Raw genomic sequence first — 17,197 nt, 5'->3', positions numbered from 1 at the left:
CGAGATAAGAACGAGATAGACGTATTGAGGACTGCTTATGAACGAACTAGCATCGTATTTTACGCCAAACTACGCATTCTACCGTCATCACAGCCCGTTCTAGTATTTTTTTTAGAACGGGGTAGAACGGGATAGAACTACTTTGGTGTGATGCTAGCCTTAAGAAAAGTTAATGGAAGGTTGGGAGGGGGGTAATAAAGATCACTAACAGAGATGCACTGCTTGCTTGAAGTCCTGGAGGGAAGAGTGAGACAGAACAGCCTCTGGAAGGAGGTTCCATAGACAGGAGAAACGAAGAATAAGGAAGTTGAGATGTGAATTTATGTGAGAATGTTCTTTTTTATGCCGAAAGCCCCCGAAAGGCATTATGTTTTCGGGTTGTCCGTCCGTCCGTCTGTCCGTCTGTCCGTCCGTCCGGGCTAAACCTCGTTTTTCTCAGCAACCACATGTCCGATTGAGACTAAACTTTCAGTGACAGGTTCAGTGAAGGAGTGACACCCACCCATGCAGAATGTTTATATCATAATTGTGACATCATAGGTCACGTGATATGGCAGCCATCTTGGAATAAACGCAAATAATTAAAAAATATTTCTCGGAAACCGCTGAATGGAAAAATTTGAAACTTGGCACATTGTCAAGTACTCACAATGGGGAACAAAGGCATGATAATGATGACATCATTGGTGAAGTGGTATACCAGCCAAAATGTTTTAATCGAATTCCTTATCCTAAAATTCGGAAATTGCATGCACATGATCTAGGACCCATTTGTATTGAAATATCAAATTTATGACATCATAGGTCCCTGGTGTTGGGCTAGCGGCTAGGGTGCCGGCTTAGGATCCAATGGATCCTGGGTTCGAATCCCGGCCGATTGCTGAATTAACGCCAGGGGGGTTGACTCAGCCTGTTCATCCTTCCGAGGTCGGCTAATTGAGTACCAGTTCACTGGTAATTCCCTGTTTGTCGTTAAAGGCGGCAAAAAGGGTTGGCGTCAGGAAGGGCATCCGGCCGTAAAACATTGCTTCAAAAAGGGGACCGAAAAACAACAACAACCACGGTTCCCGAAAAAGGCCAACCCCCGCTTTGTGGGGAAAAATGGCCTCTAAAGGTGGTATATATATATAGGTCACATGGTTTGGCAACCATATTGGATTTAACCTATAACCTTAAAAAAAACATCTTCTACCAAACCACCAAATCGATTGACTCCATACTTTACGTGTGTCATTGACTAGGCATGGCAATTAAAAGATGATCATGAAAACATCATTGGTCACATGGTGAGGCAGCAATATATTGCATTGAAGGAAAATATTAAATAATTATATCTTTAAAGCCGCTGCACTATCGATGCGAAATTTTACAAATATCATCTAACACCATTGTTTCATATAGTTTGAAAATGATGACACCGTAGGTCATGTGGTTTGGCAGCCATATTGGATAGAAAAACGAACCTTATCTGATCAACACGAAACTTCACAAACGTTATCCGCTACCCATACATATGCAGATTGTACATTTTTTAAGGTCGTATGCCATGTAGTGTGGCAGCCATATTAGCTTGAAAACCGATATTAAAAAAAAATCCCTTCTCTGAAACCGCTTCACTGATCGATGTGAAACCTGTCATGGCTGGTGAAAATGTGATACTTGAAAACAGCTGAAGGGATTTAAATTCAAACTTGTTTATTTTTAGGACAGTGAATGATGGCATCTACCCATTGTGTGACTATGCGGAGGCATATTGACGATGCAGTCGCGTTGCATCTGTGTCACCTATTTCGTCCGAATCCATCCACAACTTTTTGAGATATCCTGCCCACAGACGGACAGGACACGACAAACAGACAGGGGCGAAAACATAACCTCGGACCACCTTCGGTGGCGGAGGTAATAAAGACAACTCATGAAGCCAACTCTATCAAAATAAATGTATATGTTGACCAAGTAAGTAGAAAAGTAATTAACCACTCACACAATGTATAAATCCTGTGGCTCTAAACGATGTCTCATGTCTAATGACACAGGGAATCACAACTAACTACTCTTCGTAGAAGACAATTGACATAATGACTGAGGACATTACAGTCGAAATGAAAGAACTGCCATACCTTTTGTAGAGGCTTAATTTTGCTTTCCATGATGAAGTCATACTTGCAGAGCTCACAGCAGCGTGTGTCTGAGCTCTTGATCCATTGCTGAAGGCAGGACTGGTGCACAAAGCGCAAAGAGCCTGTGCAGTGGCATGGCATGATGAGTACATTCTCCTCATCGCCCTCACAGTGGCAAATCCTGCACAGCACCCAGTAGCAGTGCATCATGGGTAATTCGTATAAACCAAGGAAGGCATTCACACATTTTGCATAATCATAATTATCATTATCATCATTAATGTACTATCCTGACATACCATTGATGGAGTGTCAGTGCTGCTGAAGCAATATCTTGGCTGGATGATTTGCTTTGGCATTCCCAACTTTCATTTAGGGCAGGAATTTGGAATTTATCCAGAGTGCCGACGAATTCACCCGACTAGGAATCTTTAACATCAACCAACGACCGGTGCTGGTTGATGGGTCCTCCCTGCTTAACATGTTTCTGATGGAGGATGAACGTATTGTTGCCTCACCTTCATACTAAAATACAGAATTTGGTGTCTGTCTGTCTGTCTGTATGCCTGTCTGTCTGACGATTTTTGACCGTGATACATTCAGTCGTTACTTATCTGATGTCAACCAAACTTGACAGGAGGATTAAGTATCACACAATGGAGGTTGTAGCAATTTAATTCCCCCCCCCCCCCCCATCCCAAAGGGGTTTGGTGTTGAGGTGTATATCCATGTTAAGACAACTTTATCGTGCCATTTTTCCAAGGACGCTTATAATCATTAAACAAACTAGAAAGAGCAATCAGAGATTGCAAACCCTCGTCAGGATGTGTTTTCAGTGGTTATTAAGGCTTTTGTGTTAAAACAAATATGGCGGCCGAAACACTTGACCGATGACGTCATCATTATTATTTTTTTCTCCACCAATTTATCCCCAGATTATGCTCAAGAAATTTCATCTTGATCGGACAAAGTTTTGTAGTTGTCGAATTATGACGTCATAATGAGGCACCCATGACATCATCATTCACAGATGTTATTCCACAATGGAGAGTTCTTTACAATGAGCCATGTCTCAATTTTTTCTATTCAGCACTTTCAGAGATATGGAGGTGCAAAGTTTTTCGGTTTTTCCAAGATGGCGGCCAAACCACGTGACGTATGACGTCATAATTATCATTAAATAAATCCAACAGGTGGAGTTGCACCTATTGTTAAAATCTCCTATCAACCTGACCAACGGTTGCAGAGAAAATCATATTTATTCTGTGCAAACAAACAAACAAACAGACACAAACAAACAAACGGACTCAAATGCAATACCCTCTCCTCTGGCGCGGGTAATGATAATAGTGTAGCGGTTCCCGCTGAATGTACACAATCGCCTTGCACCTGCCAGGACGCGGCCAGGGCGCGATCGCCATGCCGGGCTCGTCCGGACGGGCCCAGACGCGCCTCTCCTGGGCATGCCCGGACTCGCTGTTCCCGGGCATGCCCGAACCTCCCGGGCACGCCCGGTCTCGTCTTTCCCGGGCATGCCCGCTCTCGCCTTTCCAGGGCTCGCCCAGAGCGCCCGGGCACGCCCAGCCTCGACTTGCCAGGCCACGTCCAGGACGCCTGGCCATGTCCAGACTCGCCTTTCCAGGGCTCGCCCAGAGCGTCCGGGCATGCCCGCTCTCGCCTTTCCAGGGCTCGCCCAGAGCGCTCGGGCACGCCCAGCCTCGACTTGCCAGGCCGCGTCCAGGACGCCCGGGCATGTCCAGACTCGCCTTTCCAGGACTCGCCCTTGACACCCGGGCATGCCCGGTCTCGGTTTTCCCGGGCAAACGCCCCGGCATAAATGTGTATATATATTGCTGCCCGATAAACGGGCTTGTCAGAATACCTGAGCTGTTTTGTTTCAATAAAGCAACTCGGACGAATTCCGTCTTTGGTCGCGTCAATTCTTTCGACTCGCGTTGGAGCGCAGCTCCTTCACTGGTGACCTACCGACATGGACACGGCAGTGACTCTTAAACTGCCTACCTTCTGGGAGGCTCACGCGGCTGTTTGGTTCGCCCAGGCGGACTCCCAGTTCGCCCTGCGAGGCATCACCGCGGACGACACCCGCTTCCACCACGTCGTGGCAGCGCTCGGTTCCGCCGCCGCGGCCCGCGCCCTGAGCCTCCTCGAGCACCCGCCAGCTGCCGACAAGTATGACGCGCTGAAGATGCTCCTCCTCGACGCTTTCGCCCTCTCACCGGCGGCACGCGCACGGCACCTGCTCGACCTGCCCGAGCTCGGCGACACGCGCCCGTCCGAGCGCATGGACTATATGCTCTCGTTGCTCGGTGAGCACTCTCCGGATTTTCTGTTCCGCGAGCTGTTCCTTCGCCAGCTGCCTCACCCGGTACGCCTCGCCCTGGCTGGCACGTCGATCACCGATCCCCACGCCCTCGCCAGGGAAGCCGATAAGATCTCCTCGGCGGGCCAACACATCGGCGCGGCTACCTGGAGCCTGCCACCATCCGAGGCGACGCCCACGACGCCCGAGCACCCTGCGCGGTTGGAGGTTGGAGGCCGAACTGCCGGTGCGACTGGCGGCCGCCACGCCGCGCCGACCGCTTCCGACACGACGGCCGGGGCCTCCACCTGACCAGGCGTGGTGTTATTACCACACCAGGTTCGGACACAAGGCTCGGACGTGCCGACCCCCGTGCACTTTCGACAAGTCGGGAAATGGACGGGCCGGCGTTCATTCCCAGCCATGAGCGCCGGCCACTCGGGCAACTTGCTTTTTATTCGGGACAAAGCGTCCGGGCGGCGTTTCCTTTGTGACACCTGCGCCCAACTGAGCGTCATACCCGCCTCCGAGCAGGACACGCGGACGCCATTTGCGGCCCCTCTTTGGTCGCTGCTAATGGCTCGGCCATACACACTTTCGGCCCGCGCGACGTCACCCTCTGCTTCGGCAGCCAGCGCTTTCAGTGGACCTTTGTGACCGCCTGCGTCCCCATGGCTTTGCTGGGCGCCGACTTCCTCTGCGCGCATGGGCTGCTGGTCGACGTCAAACGACGTCGCCTTGTCAACGCCGAGACCTTCAGCTCCCTGGCGTGCACGATGAGCAGCTCTGCGCCGACCGAACTAGCGTGTGCCCTCCCGACGGCGAACGAGTTCGCTCGCCTGCTCGCAGAATTCCCGGCCCTCACGCGGCCGACGTTTTCGGCCGTCGCAGTGCGGCATGGGATCGAGCACCACATAGCCACTACGGGCCCGCCGGTCTACGCCAGGGCCCGCCGCCTCGACCCGGCCAAGCTCGCCGTGGGAAAGGCCGAGTTCGACGCGTTGGAGCACCTCGGCATCATGCGGCGCTCCAATAGCGCGTGGGCCTCACCACTGCACATCGTGCCAAAGCCGGGGGGTGGATGGCGCCCGTGTGGCGACTACCGCCGCCTCAACGACCCTACCACCCCCGACAGGTACCCGATCCCGCACATCCAGGACTTTTCCGCCCGTTTGGCGGGACGGGTCATATTTTCCAAAATTGACCTGATACGGGGATACCACTAGGTACCTGTCCGGGCGGCCGACGTCCCGAAGACGGCCGTCATCACGCCATTCGGCCTGTTCGAATTTTTGAGGATGCCATTTGGCCTCAAGAACGCGGCCCAGGCGTTCCAGCACTTAATGGACGGCATGCTGCGCGACCTGCCATTTCTTTTCGTCGATATGGACGACATCCTCGTCGCCAGCATGTCCCGTGCCGAGCACCTCCTCCACCTCCGAACACTGTTCGGTCGCCTCAGCGAGCACGGCTTAATTGTCAACCCGGCTAAATGCCACTTCGGCACCACGACCGTTGACTGTTTGGGCCACCGCATCACCAAGACCGGGGCCGTGCCGTTGCCGACCAAGGTCGAGGCCATCGCCACGTTCCCGCATCCCCGTTCCATCAAGGCCCTACAAGAGTTCCTCGGCATGGTGAATTTTTATCACCGATTCGTGCCCCGCGCTTCTCAGCTCATGCGGCCCCTTTACGAGGCCCTCCGGGGCAAGCCGGCCAAGTATGACATTGTCTGGTCCGCGGCCATGGACGCGGCATTCGCGAGCGCGAAGCGGGCCCTCGCCGACGCAACGCTGCTGGCTCACCCGGTGCTCAACGCGCCCATCGCCCTCACTACGGACGCCTCCAACTACGCGGTGGGCGCCGTCCATGAACAATGGGTGGACGGGGTTTGGCAGCCACTCGCTTTTTTCAGCCGGCAACTCCGGCCGAACGAGTTAAAATACAGCACGTTCGACCGCGAGCTGCTCGGTCTATTCCTGGCCGTTCTCCATTTCCGACACCTCCTGGAGGGCCGCCCGTTCACGGCTTTCGTCGACCACAAGCCGTTGGTCTACGCAATGGCCAAAGTCACGGAGCCGTGGTCGGCCCGCCAGCAGCGCCACCTCACCGCTGTGTCGGAATTCACCACGAACATCCGGCACGTCGCCGGCAAAGACAACGCCGTGGCCGACTGTCTTTCTCGGGCCAGCGCGAACGCGGTCCACCTCGGCGTGGACTTCGCGCTCATGGCGGCCAACCAGACCACCAACACCTCGGTGCAGGCCCTCCAGGCGGCGGACACGGGCCTCCGCCTGGCCGACATCCCCTTCGCGGGCACCGTCCTGCTCTGCGACGTCTCCCAGGGCCAGCCTCGCCCCATCGTGCCCGTTTCTTGGCAGCGCCGCATCTTCCCCTCCATCCACGGCCTTTCTCACCCGGGCCGGAAAGCTTCTCAGAAGCTGGTGTCGGCGCGTTTCTTCTGGCACGGCCTTCGACGGAACGTCCGCGACTGGGCCAATGCCTGCACGGCCTGCCAGCGGGCCAAGGTCCACTGCCACACCCAGGCCCCGCTAGCACCTTTCACCGTGCCTGCACGGCGTTTCGACCACGTCCACGTGGACCTGGTGGGTCCCCTGCCCCCATCGCGGGGGTTCACCCACCTGCTGACCATGGTGGACAGGACCAGCAGGTGGCCGGAGGCCGTGCCCCTCACCTCCACCACCACCGCCGACGTGGCGCAGGCGTTCATCGCCACCTGGGTCGCGCGCTTCGGCGCACCGGCGGACATCTCGTCCGACCGCGGCCCACAGTTCACGTCCGAACTTTGGGGTGCGGTCGCCCGCTCATTGGGGGTCACGATGCACCGCACCACGGCCTACCACCCCCAAGCCAATGGGTTGTGCGAGCGGTTTCACCGCTCCATGAAGGCCGCACTCATGGCCGGCCTTCAGGACGACGGTTGGACCGACTGGCTGCCGTGGGTCCTTTTGGGACTCCGCACGGCCCCCAAGGAGGACCTCCGGGCGTCCGCCGCCGAGCTCGTCTACGGCCAGCCACTCCGCGTCCCCGGCGAGTTCGTGCCCGACGCTACCAGTCCCTGGTCCGCCGCACACCAGCGCTCGGACCTCCAGGAGGCCGCCTGACGATTTGCCCCCGTGCCAACGTCCCGCCACGGTGGCCCCTAGTCCTACGTCCCCCCTGCGCTTCGCACAGCGGAGTACATCTTTGTGCGTCATGACGCGCACCGGGAGCCACTCCGGCCGCCGTACGACGGGCCCTTCCGTGTCCTGCGACGGGGCGACAAGTCCTTCGTCGTCGACGTCGTCGGCGCTGTCGGACCGGATCTCTGTGGACCGCCTCAAACCGGCGCACGTGGACGTCGACCGACCACCACGGTTGGCCCTTCCTCCGCGGCGAGGCTGCCCCCCGTCCACAGTTCCCCCCGCTTGACCACCCACCACCGGATCGGACCCCCCCCCCCCACGACCCTCCAGGGGTCGCTTCGGCCGGGTCATCCGGACCCCCCTTAAATTGACCCTGCCGGTGCAGGTCGATTCTGGAGGGGCGTGTGTAGCGGTTCCCGCTGAATGTACACAATCACTTTGCACCTGCCAGGACGCGGCCAGGGCGCGATCGCCATGCCGGGCTCGTCCGGATGGGCCCAGACGCGCCTCTCCTGGGCATGCCCGGACACGCTGTTCCCGGGCACGCCCGAACCTCCCGGGCACGCCCGGTCTCGTCTTTCCCGGGCATGCCCGCTCTCGCCTTTCCAGGGCTCGCCCAGAGCGCCCGGGCACGCCCAGCCTCGACTTGCCAGGCCGCGTCCAGGACGCCCGGGCATATCCAGACTCGCCTTTCCAGGGCTCGTCCAGAGCGTCCGGGCATGCCCGCTCTCGCCTTTCCAGGGCTCGCCCAGAGCGCTCGGGCACGCCCAGCCTCGACTTGCCAGGCCGCGTCCAGGACGCCCGGGCATCTCCAGACTCGCCTTTCCAGGACTCGCCCTTGACACCCGGGCATGCCCTGTCTCGGTTTTCCCGGGCAAACGCCCCAGCATAAATGTGTATATATATTGCTGCCCGATAAACGGGCTTGTCAGAATACCTGAGCTGTTTTGTTTCAATAAAGCAACTCGGACGAATTCCGTCTTTGGTCGCGTCAATTCTTTCGACTCGCGTTGGAGCGCAGCTCCTTCAATAGCATAATATTCATGTTATTACAAAACAATATTAATACTAATTATATCCAACCTTCCCAAGGGGGTTTTCCTCTTTGGCCAAACACTGTGTTAACGTGTATAAGTACTTTATCGTGCTGTTTTTGTGGGAGCACCTCTAACAGAGGTAAAAATATTATAAACTGTACAAACACGTATGATTACATTTTTAAACAGTTGCTAATGCTGTTTAACACTAAACTGAAATAAATTTGGAGCATTCCAGAGATCAGGCAATGCTTATCACATCGACAAACTCACCTGATTGAAGATCTACTGTAGTCTAGATACCCCACAAGAGTTAATAACACGACCCTTCCTGCCGCTTCTGTTGAGTTCTTCTGAGGCGTTTTTCCAAAGCCGCACCATATTACAAAAGTAACAACAACATCTATGATAATAGCATAATATCAATGATATTACAAAACAATATCCCCACTCTCCAAGGAATTTTGTGACTTGAGATATTGCCCTCCCCAATCTGAGACGAGACCGGAATGAATTTTATTATAGGAAATTAAAGATGGTGAGGCACGGTCTGATCCTTTCAATGACATGATCTAACATAAGTAATAGTAACAATAATTGGAAATGATAATAATGATGACAACATGACCCCCTGACGTCCCATAGCGAGCAGGTGTACGAGTACATGGAAAACACCATGGTGAAAATTTAAACCTGGGTCATGATTCAAACCAAGGCTAGACAGCTCAGAGGCTCGTGTGCATATCTTGATAAACTATCCTGCCAACCGCTAATAATAAATCATATGCCTGATAATTATTTTATATCCATTAGCAATACCTGCTCCTTCTGAGAGCAGCAAGGGAGTGAGATGGAGAGGGGTTGGTGGGGGAAACTTTATTTTGTGTTCAACCACCATGTATAATTTATATATCAATTACAATTGAGATTCAGACATTTATTATAAAAAAAAAATAGCAACATCAAATACAACAGCCAAAAAATGATACAACTGTGAATAATTATCATCAAAAATAAACTTTTAATAGTAATAAATAATATTTTGCATGAAGCCTGTGGCTCCTGGTTGCATTATTGCTGGGAAAGCAACTGTGCCGCTGATGCAGTGCCCCCTATTTCCCAGTAAGCTGGCACTCAATTTGCCGAGCTCGGAAGGATGAAGGTTGAGTCAACCCACCTGGTGTTAATTCAACGGTCATACAGGGGCTGGAAGTCAAGACCCTAACATCGTAAGCCGGTCACCTTCACCATTAAGTCAACACCAGGCCACCTGTTAATAATGACCATCAATAAAAGATCAGGCATCATGATGATAGTAATGACGATGTTCAGATTGAAATCAGTTTTTAGATCATTCAAGTCTATTTCCTGATATCGAATGATAAAAACAAAAAATGCTTCAGTTGTTCTTTTTGGAACAATAAAAAAAAAAAAAAAAAAAAAAAATAATATATATACTAGCTTGGCTCGGCTTGCTGCGCTCGCCTCACCAAGCGTCGATACTGAGGCACGGGCTTATTTTAGCTGAGGCTAATGACTGTACCTGAGTTGCTGTGTTGTCATGATTTTCACCAATCATAATACAAACAATAATTGCTTTGCACAAATATATTTGTTGTGTTTGTGATATTACATTTTTATAGGAAATTTAGGTTGAAGATTTAGGTTGAATGTTTTTTTTTCAAGAAAGAACCCCTCAGCACATACATAGGGGAGGGGTAGGTGCAGACTGCAAGTTTGGGACGATTACACCTCACCACCACGTAATTCAAAACACCTCACCACCAAGTAATTCAAAACACCTCACCACCATGTGATTTAAAAACACCTCACCACCACATAATTCAAAACACCTCACCACCACGTAATTCAAAACACCTCACCACCATGTGATTTAAAAACACCTCACCACCACATAATTCAAAATACCTCACCACCACGTAATTCAAAATACCTCACCACCACGTAATTCAAAACACCTCACCACCATGTGATTTAAAAACACCTCACCACCACATAATTCAAAATACCTCACCACCACATAATTCAAAATACCTCACCACCACGTGATTCAAAACCACCACAACGTTATTAAAAACACTTCACAACCACGGAAACAAAAGTTTGAGGGAGTCGTTAAGTGACAACACAGACACTGCCCAGATGTGTCGATATAATTATAGATAAACGGCTGTACCCGAGTTGCCGTTTTGTCATGGTTTAAATTAAACCAATCATAATTCAAACAATTATTTTGCACAAATGTATTTGGAATATACGTGATATCAGATTTTATAAACAATTGAAGTTGAACAAATTTTTTTTTCCCAAAACAATTCCCCCCCCCCCCCCCCCCCCCCCAAAAAAAAATTTGCAATTTTTTATTTAAAAAATACCCTTCAGACATACCGACGGGAGAGATATGTGCATACCAGAAGTTTGGTACGATTTCACAAAAGTTTGAGAAAGTAGTTCAGTGACAACACAACACAACACAACACAGGACAGGAGAGGGCAGGACAGACGCTGCACAAATATATATATATATATATATATAATCGGGAGATTAAATCAGACGCGGACGTAGCTTCAGGACGTCGATCTTTAATTGTCGACAAGCTTTCGACCAACAAAGGTCTTCTTCTTAGTCGTCCCCAAGTTCAACGGATATATATATATATATACAGTCACGTGAAAAAGTAAGTACACCCCATGTAAAGTTTTGACTTTTTCAACATATTTCAACATGCAGCTATTTGAGGAAATGAGAATGTCAGCAAACTTTCACTTCAGTACTTTCCAAACATGCAAAGTGGCAACAAGAGTACACCAGCAACAGCAAAGAGGGTACACCAATATAGATACACAACTTTAGTTTAAGGAATGCCACCTGCTCCTTTACAACCTGGTAATGAGTTAGGGCAAAGGTGCTGATAAAATCGCAACGAGAACGGCACTCGGTAGAGCGCAAACCTCCGCCAGCCCGAACAGTTTACCTTTTGTATCCCACTGATAGGCCAGATCTGGATTCGGACTAAAAGCAAACATCCTCGTCACACAGCCAACCTCTCCGTCAAATTTCGTCCGAATCCGTCCACAATGTTTTGAGAAATCCTGTTCACAGACAGACAGGAGCGAAAACAAAACCTCCGTCCGCCTTCGGCGGTGGAGGTAAAAAGGCCTCTGATCAGTTAGTGGGATCATGTGACTGCACATTTTGGACCCAGTCGAATGTGCTTTTGCAAAAGACATCTGAAAATCATACAATGATAGTTGTAACATGTGAAACTTTATTTCATCATCCTGAACTTCTTTGCAGAAACACTTTAACGAGGCAATTGGAGGCACGCCTGTTACATTATTTGCACAGATTGCTGAAACGTTAAATTTATGTCACAATAAGAAGGTTGAAGAGCCATGTTGTCTGTTTTTTACGTTGTACCAACCAAAGATACTAGAGCGGAGCAAGGTGAACCACTCGGACGTAAACCATATGAAAGAGTGAAGCACGCACTGGGGCGGAGCAGGCGCCATTTTAGTAAAGCAACTTAAGCATCAGTCACATTTGCCCTATGGCTAGGATACGGCGGCCGTACCCCCCCTAAATTGACAGAAACGTGCGGCGGCCGCAGAGTTTCTGAGGTGGCCCCAGGGTGGCCCTAGGGCATATGGCTATCTTTTACAGGCCGTAGGGGTCGCCGTGGAATTATAGCGCGGAGTTATAACTTTTTTCATTTCTAGGGTGGTCGTAGCAATTCGACAAGCCGTAGCCATGACGACGATATACATATGAAAAAGAACTCTTATATATACCCACTCGTTACCGTCCGTCTGGCCGCACGTTCGCCTTAGGGCCCCCCTGCGGTCGCCTTGCGGGCACCTTGAGGCTACCTTGCGTCTGCCTTGAAAATTATATGGCCGCCGCAGGGACGCCCTAAGGTCACCGTGCGACATCAAATCAAAGACCGTACAGCACCCCCACGTTTTCGGTCTCCACAATTTCTAAATACCCCGTGCGGCTACCCGAAAAATAAAAACATATGTGACTGCTGCATTGTGTGACCGTGGAAATACTGCGGCCGCCCTATAATTGCTAGTGGCCGTAGATTTTTTAGACCCTACGGCCGCCGAGCCAAATGTGACTGAAGCATTAGCTGCGGCGCTCCACGACTCCTACATCACTGATGCAGCACTGAATGGTGAAGGGTTCTCTTTTTCCTTTTGGTGCAAAGGAGGGGAGGGAATATCAATTTAAAGGCAGTTTTTTTTCTAGCTTGTTTGGACTAATTGCATTACGAGTGAAATGTTTTATTTTTGTGACATGATGGTAGAATCACCGGTGTTTTTTGTAACAAGAAAGGAATTAAAAAGAACAAAAAAAAACAACTATTGGCTTTAAACTGCAACATGTAAATTTCTGGAGCAGTGTTGACTTGTAACCTTGGTGCTGTCTATTTGCTTTTCGATTTAATTTGAATTTTTCCTCGTCGTCTTAGATTCACTGAATTCAGTGCGAACCTCTTCCTCACCGTGTGAACAAAAAGTGAGGAACTCATGTGATGGGACTATCAGAGATCGAAAGTTACACTGGGATGCCGTATGCCCTGTTGTGAATGAAGAGCAGGGTGGGATCATCCAATTCGGCACCACTTCTTACAAGAGCTTTTCTGCAAACCAGACACGATGACAGCAATTCATGTCCACTGCGAATTCTGCGACACAGATAACCAGAGATGTATGCTGGTGTGTTCTGCTGAGGAGGCCTGAGTTGAACATTAGCAATTGCAACATTTATTACCTGCGCCACCAAAGGTGCATGGAGATTATGTTTTCACCCCTGTCTGTTTGTCCGTTTCTTTATTTGTTTGTTTGTGAACAAAATATTTCAAAAAGTTGTGGACGGATTTGGACGAAACTTGTTGGGCAGATTGTGTGTTTGACAAGGAAGAATCGATTCGATTTTGGTGAAGATCTCAATATTGATTCGGATATGAGAATTATTTAATTTTTTAAGTGATTCTTCACCATTGGGAGATTGGGCCAAAAATTTTACATTGTGGGATATCTCAAAAAGTTATGGATGGATTTGGACGAAACTTGGTGGACATATTGTGTTTGTGACAACGAAGAATCGATTCGATTTTGGTGATGATCTGAATATTGATTCGGATATGGGAATTATTTAATTTCTTAAGTGATTCTTCACCATTGAGCGATGGGGCTAAATTCGATACATAGCAGGAGATCTCAAAAAGTTGTGGATGGATGATTATGATTAAATGTGATTCTGTATTGTGATTTTCTGGTCTACTCTGGGATACAAAACGTAAACTGTTCACCTTGCAGAGGTATGCTCTCTACTGAGTGTTGTACTAGTTCTATCTGTGCTGAACAGGTGTGACAAACGGCACTGATCGACTCGTTATTTTCTTGTTGGTGAGATCTGCAGCCTCAGAATGAATTTGTCCGAGTCTGGTGACCAATTTGCTTCAGCAGCCGGTTTGATTAGTTCAGCGACCATCACCATCCTCAACGCACATCTGAATTCCTTTGCAGATGGCTTGTCTCTGCACCCACCTTACCCTCCTTTATGGTTGAGAAGAGGTTCTCTACGACTTCCTGGTTCAGACGAGACGTGGATAAATATTTCATGTCAAAATATGATTGAAACTGCTCCCACAACTGTGTTACGCAAGATATGGCAAGTTATTATTACTAGGGCATGCCCGTACCATATCTATATCTAAAATTATATCCCCCCCCTCTATTTACATGAAATGGTTTGGTCCAAAGCGAACGGCTTGCGAGTGGTGACAATCCCCCCCCTCTATTTACATGCAATGGTTTGGTCCAAAGCGAACGGCTTCCGGAGTTTGGTAAAGAAATCGCCATCGCGTGCACAAACGCGCAGGAAAGCGAATGAATCGCAAATTCGTTTTTATTAGTTGTAAAACATAGTTTAACGCCAACATAGTTTGCAAACGTGAAATAAATGAATACGCTCTCAAATGTGCCATCCGAGGCAGAGTGTGTCCGCCACGTTCGGCACACGCGATCGTTCGCTGCTCTCTGATTGGTTGAATCGTTTTTTGGACATAGCTCGGTAAGTAATTGTCCGATTAATATGAAACCTTGAAAAGGCACATCCTCGGGTCCCCAGCAATATACCTGGCAAGTTAAAAGTATATCGGACCCGTGGTTGTCGAGAAACAGCGGTCACAGACAAACGTACAGACAGACAGAGATTACTGGAATTATAGATAGATTAATTTTTTTTGGCATGGCATGGAGATTAAGATTCCAACTTACATTGTAGACATGGGCAATGGGCATTCGCCAGATAAATTTCAGAGGGGGGGCAAAAAAATTCAAAGGAGGGCAAAATTGTGTGACTTGTCCTGTTGAAGCGCCCAGACATTGAGTTCACAAAAACGATAATTAACCACAACTTTTCACTGAAACATACAAAATTCGGTAAATTGGAGCCTACTAAAGTGTATAAGAAGGAATATGCACAATTGTTTTGTGAAATTTTACATTGAAATCGCGTTTTAAGGTGGAGTGTGCAACACATAAAAGTCGGTCCAAAGGACCTGCTATATTTGTTTTACGTGCTTCACCGTAAGGGAAAATGGGTAGGGTTGGGGGGGGGGGGGGCTATAGGGTCTAATGTTGTGTCATGCCCTCCTCTAAGCTAGCGTTGCTTGCGCAGGTGCTTACGAAAATGGCGGCCCATTGAATACTTCCCATTCACGACCGAGTGGTTTATCTCGCTCTGTTCCAGTATCTTTGGTACCAACCACTCTTCATTTCTACAACCTTCCACCTTAACGGATGCTACTCGTGTAACAGGTGCTGTTGCGTAGTTTCAGGTTTGGAAAATCTGAACAGAAATATTCCAAATGATCTTTCAATTGAAATCAGCATGTTCTGGTCTTTCTTCTCAAATCTCAAAAACTAGTCAAACATGTTTTTTGAAATGCAGGTGTCATTAAGAATCTTGGCGAATCCAGAATTTTTTTCTAACCCATTCTTCAGCTGGTGACAACCTTGTTTCCATTGTTAGCAACTCAAGAACATTCACCACGACTGGCTTGGCATGTGGTATGTGGTATGTATGTATATGTGGTATGTATACCACTGGTATGTGGTATGTCGACCTTTTTCTTTCTTTTTTTTGGAGACAAAGTTTAGGTTTGTGAAAGAGCAGGAACATAGAATGGATCAGGATGTAACAGAACAAAAAGGAACAGTTGAAAGAGAGGGGAGAAAACACACCAACAGTAGGGTTTTCTTAAATACATGGTCTAACGTTCATAATGGAGCTGCCTCGCGTGCGTGCGCACACACACACACACACACACACACACACACACACACACACACACACACACACACACACACACTGACGAGACAAACACTTAACAGCCACTGAGCTTGGAAGAAGTTCCGTCACTGCCATCACTTCCCGGGATACTCTGGGTAACAGCGACGTCGTAACAATGGTGCTACTCTGCTCATCACAGGAGGAATTCCCTCCTCCCCATGGGAGGTATTTTTGGTATTTTTGCAAAACTATAGGTATTTTTGCAAAAGGAAAATCTTGAGACATTTACGTTTATATATTTTAAATAAACATAAAATGTGGCAGCCATTTTGAAAAGCAACATGGCTGCCATTCATTTGTTTACCACAGTAAATTGAAAGTATACATTTTTAACCTTTGACATAAACATTTGGGGATCTATAGCGACCAAAATTTATTTCATAATTAATATTCACAAGTCGAGTTATAGTCACAAAGGGTTCACAAATGGCGGCCATTTTGAAATCCAAGATGGCCGCCATCTGCAGCACTTCAGTTTTTGCCAACATGTTTTTTCTTGTTCCTTCGGGTCTAAATAAGGTATCTAGCTAGGTGGTATGTTCTAATCATTAAGTTCCCACGGAACTCTTTATCACGACAAGCTCCCTGACTATGGATGCCAAAGTTGATGGGGATTGTCTGTGCTCTGTCCTTTTAAATGTGGAACATCAAGCAAGGAAGCGCAGCACGTACCATTTTAAAAGTTTTTGCTATGACCCAAACTGGCCCAATCTGGATGGCTGTTTTTAGAGCCGTTGTCGTTATCATTGTTTATCTCCTTACTGAATGGCTGTTGGCTCCCTTCGGGAGTTTGTCTGCCCTTTGTCAGATGTTGTCGTTAGTCATGGCGGGGTGGCACAGTCACCCTACCCACTAGCAAAGCCAGTGATGGGTGTCGGTTTAGTCGCCGACTTTTGAGGACAAAGTAGAAGGGGACTTGGACAAATGAGGAGTGTTGGGGAGAATCACCTGCTTCTACCAACACAAAATAAATGCTACTTGTTTGATTTCGCTCTCATATCTGTGGTTTAATTTTTTTATCTCTTACACGAGCCTCGATTCTGTATACAAAAAAAAAATCAGGGGTAAGGGAGGACGCATAGGAAGAAAAGATGGATACAGAAGCAAACTCTCAGGGAGGAGTTACCTTCTTTCTTTCTTTTTTACCAAGTTACCTTTTCCCTTGCCATCTGATGAAACTCTGACAA

The 17,197-nt window shown here is 48.9% G+C and overlaps 1 protein-coding gene across 1 annotated transcript in view; it reads right to left on the bottom strand.

Annotated features, from left to right (window-relative positions):
* The window catches only part of LOC137432521 (E3 ubiquitin-protein ligase MARCHF8-like), a 191,772-nt gene that overhangs the window by 16,655 nt on the left and 157,920 nt on the right, over nt 1-17,197 (bottom strand). The window contains exon 4 of the mRNA XM_078783320.1: nt 2,121-2,301. Within this exon, the coding sequence (XP_078639446.1) occupies nt 2,121-2,301 (181 nt within the window). The remainder of the gene's footprint in view (nt 1-2,120; nt 2,302-17,197) is intronic.

The sequence above is a fragment of the Myxine glutinosa genome, chromosome 8, assembly GCF_964187855.1.
Source record: "Myxine glutinosa chromosome 8, kmMyxGlut1.1, whole genome shotgun sequence".
NCBI classification, from domain to species: domain Eukaryota; kingdom Metazoa; phylum Chordata; class Myxini; order Myxiniformes; family Myxinidae; genus Myxine; species Myxine glutinosa.
Note: the sequence above shows the minus strand (reverse complement) of the source record. Positions and strands in the feature narration are given on the sequence as shown.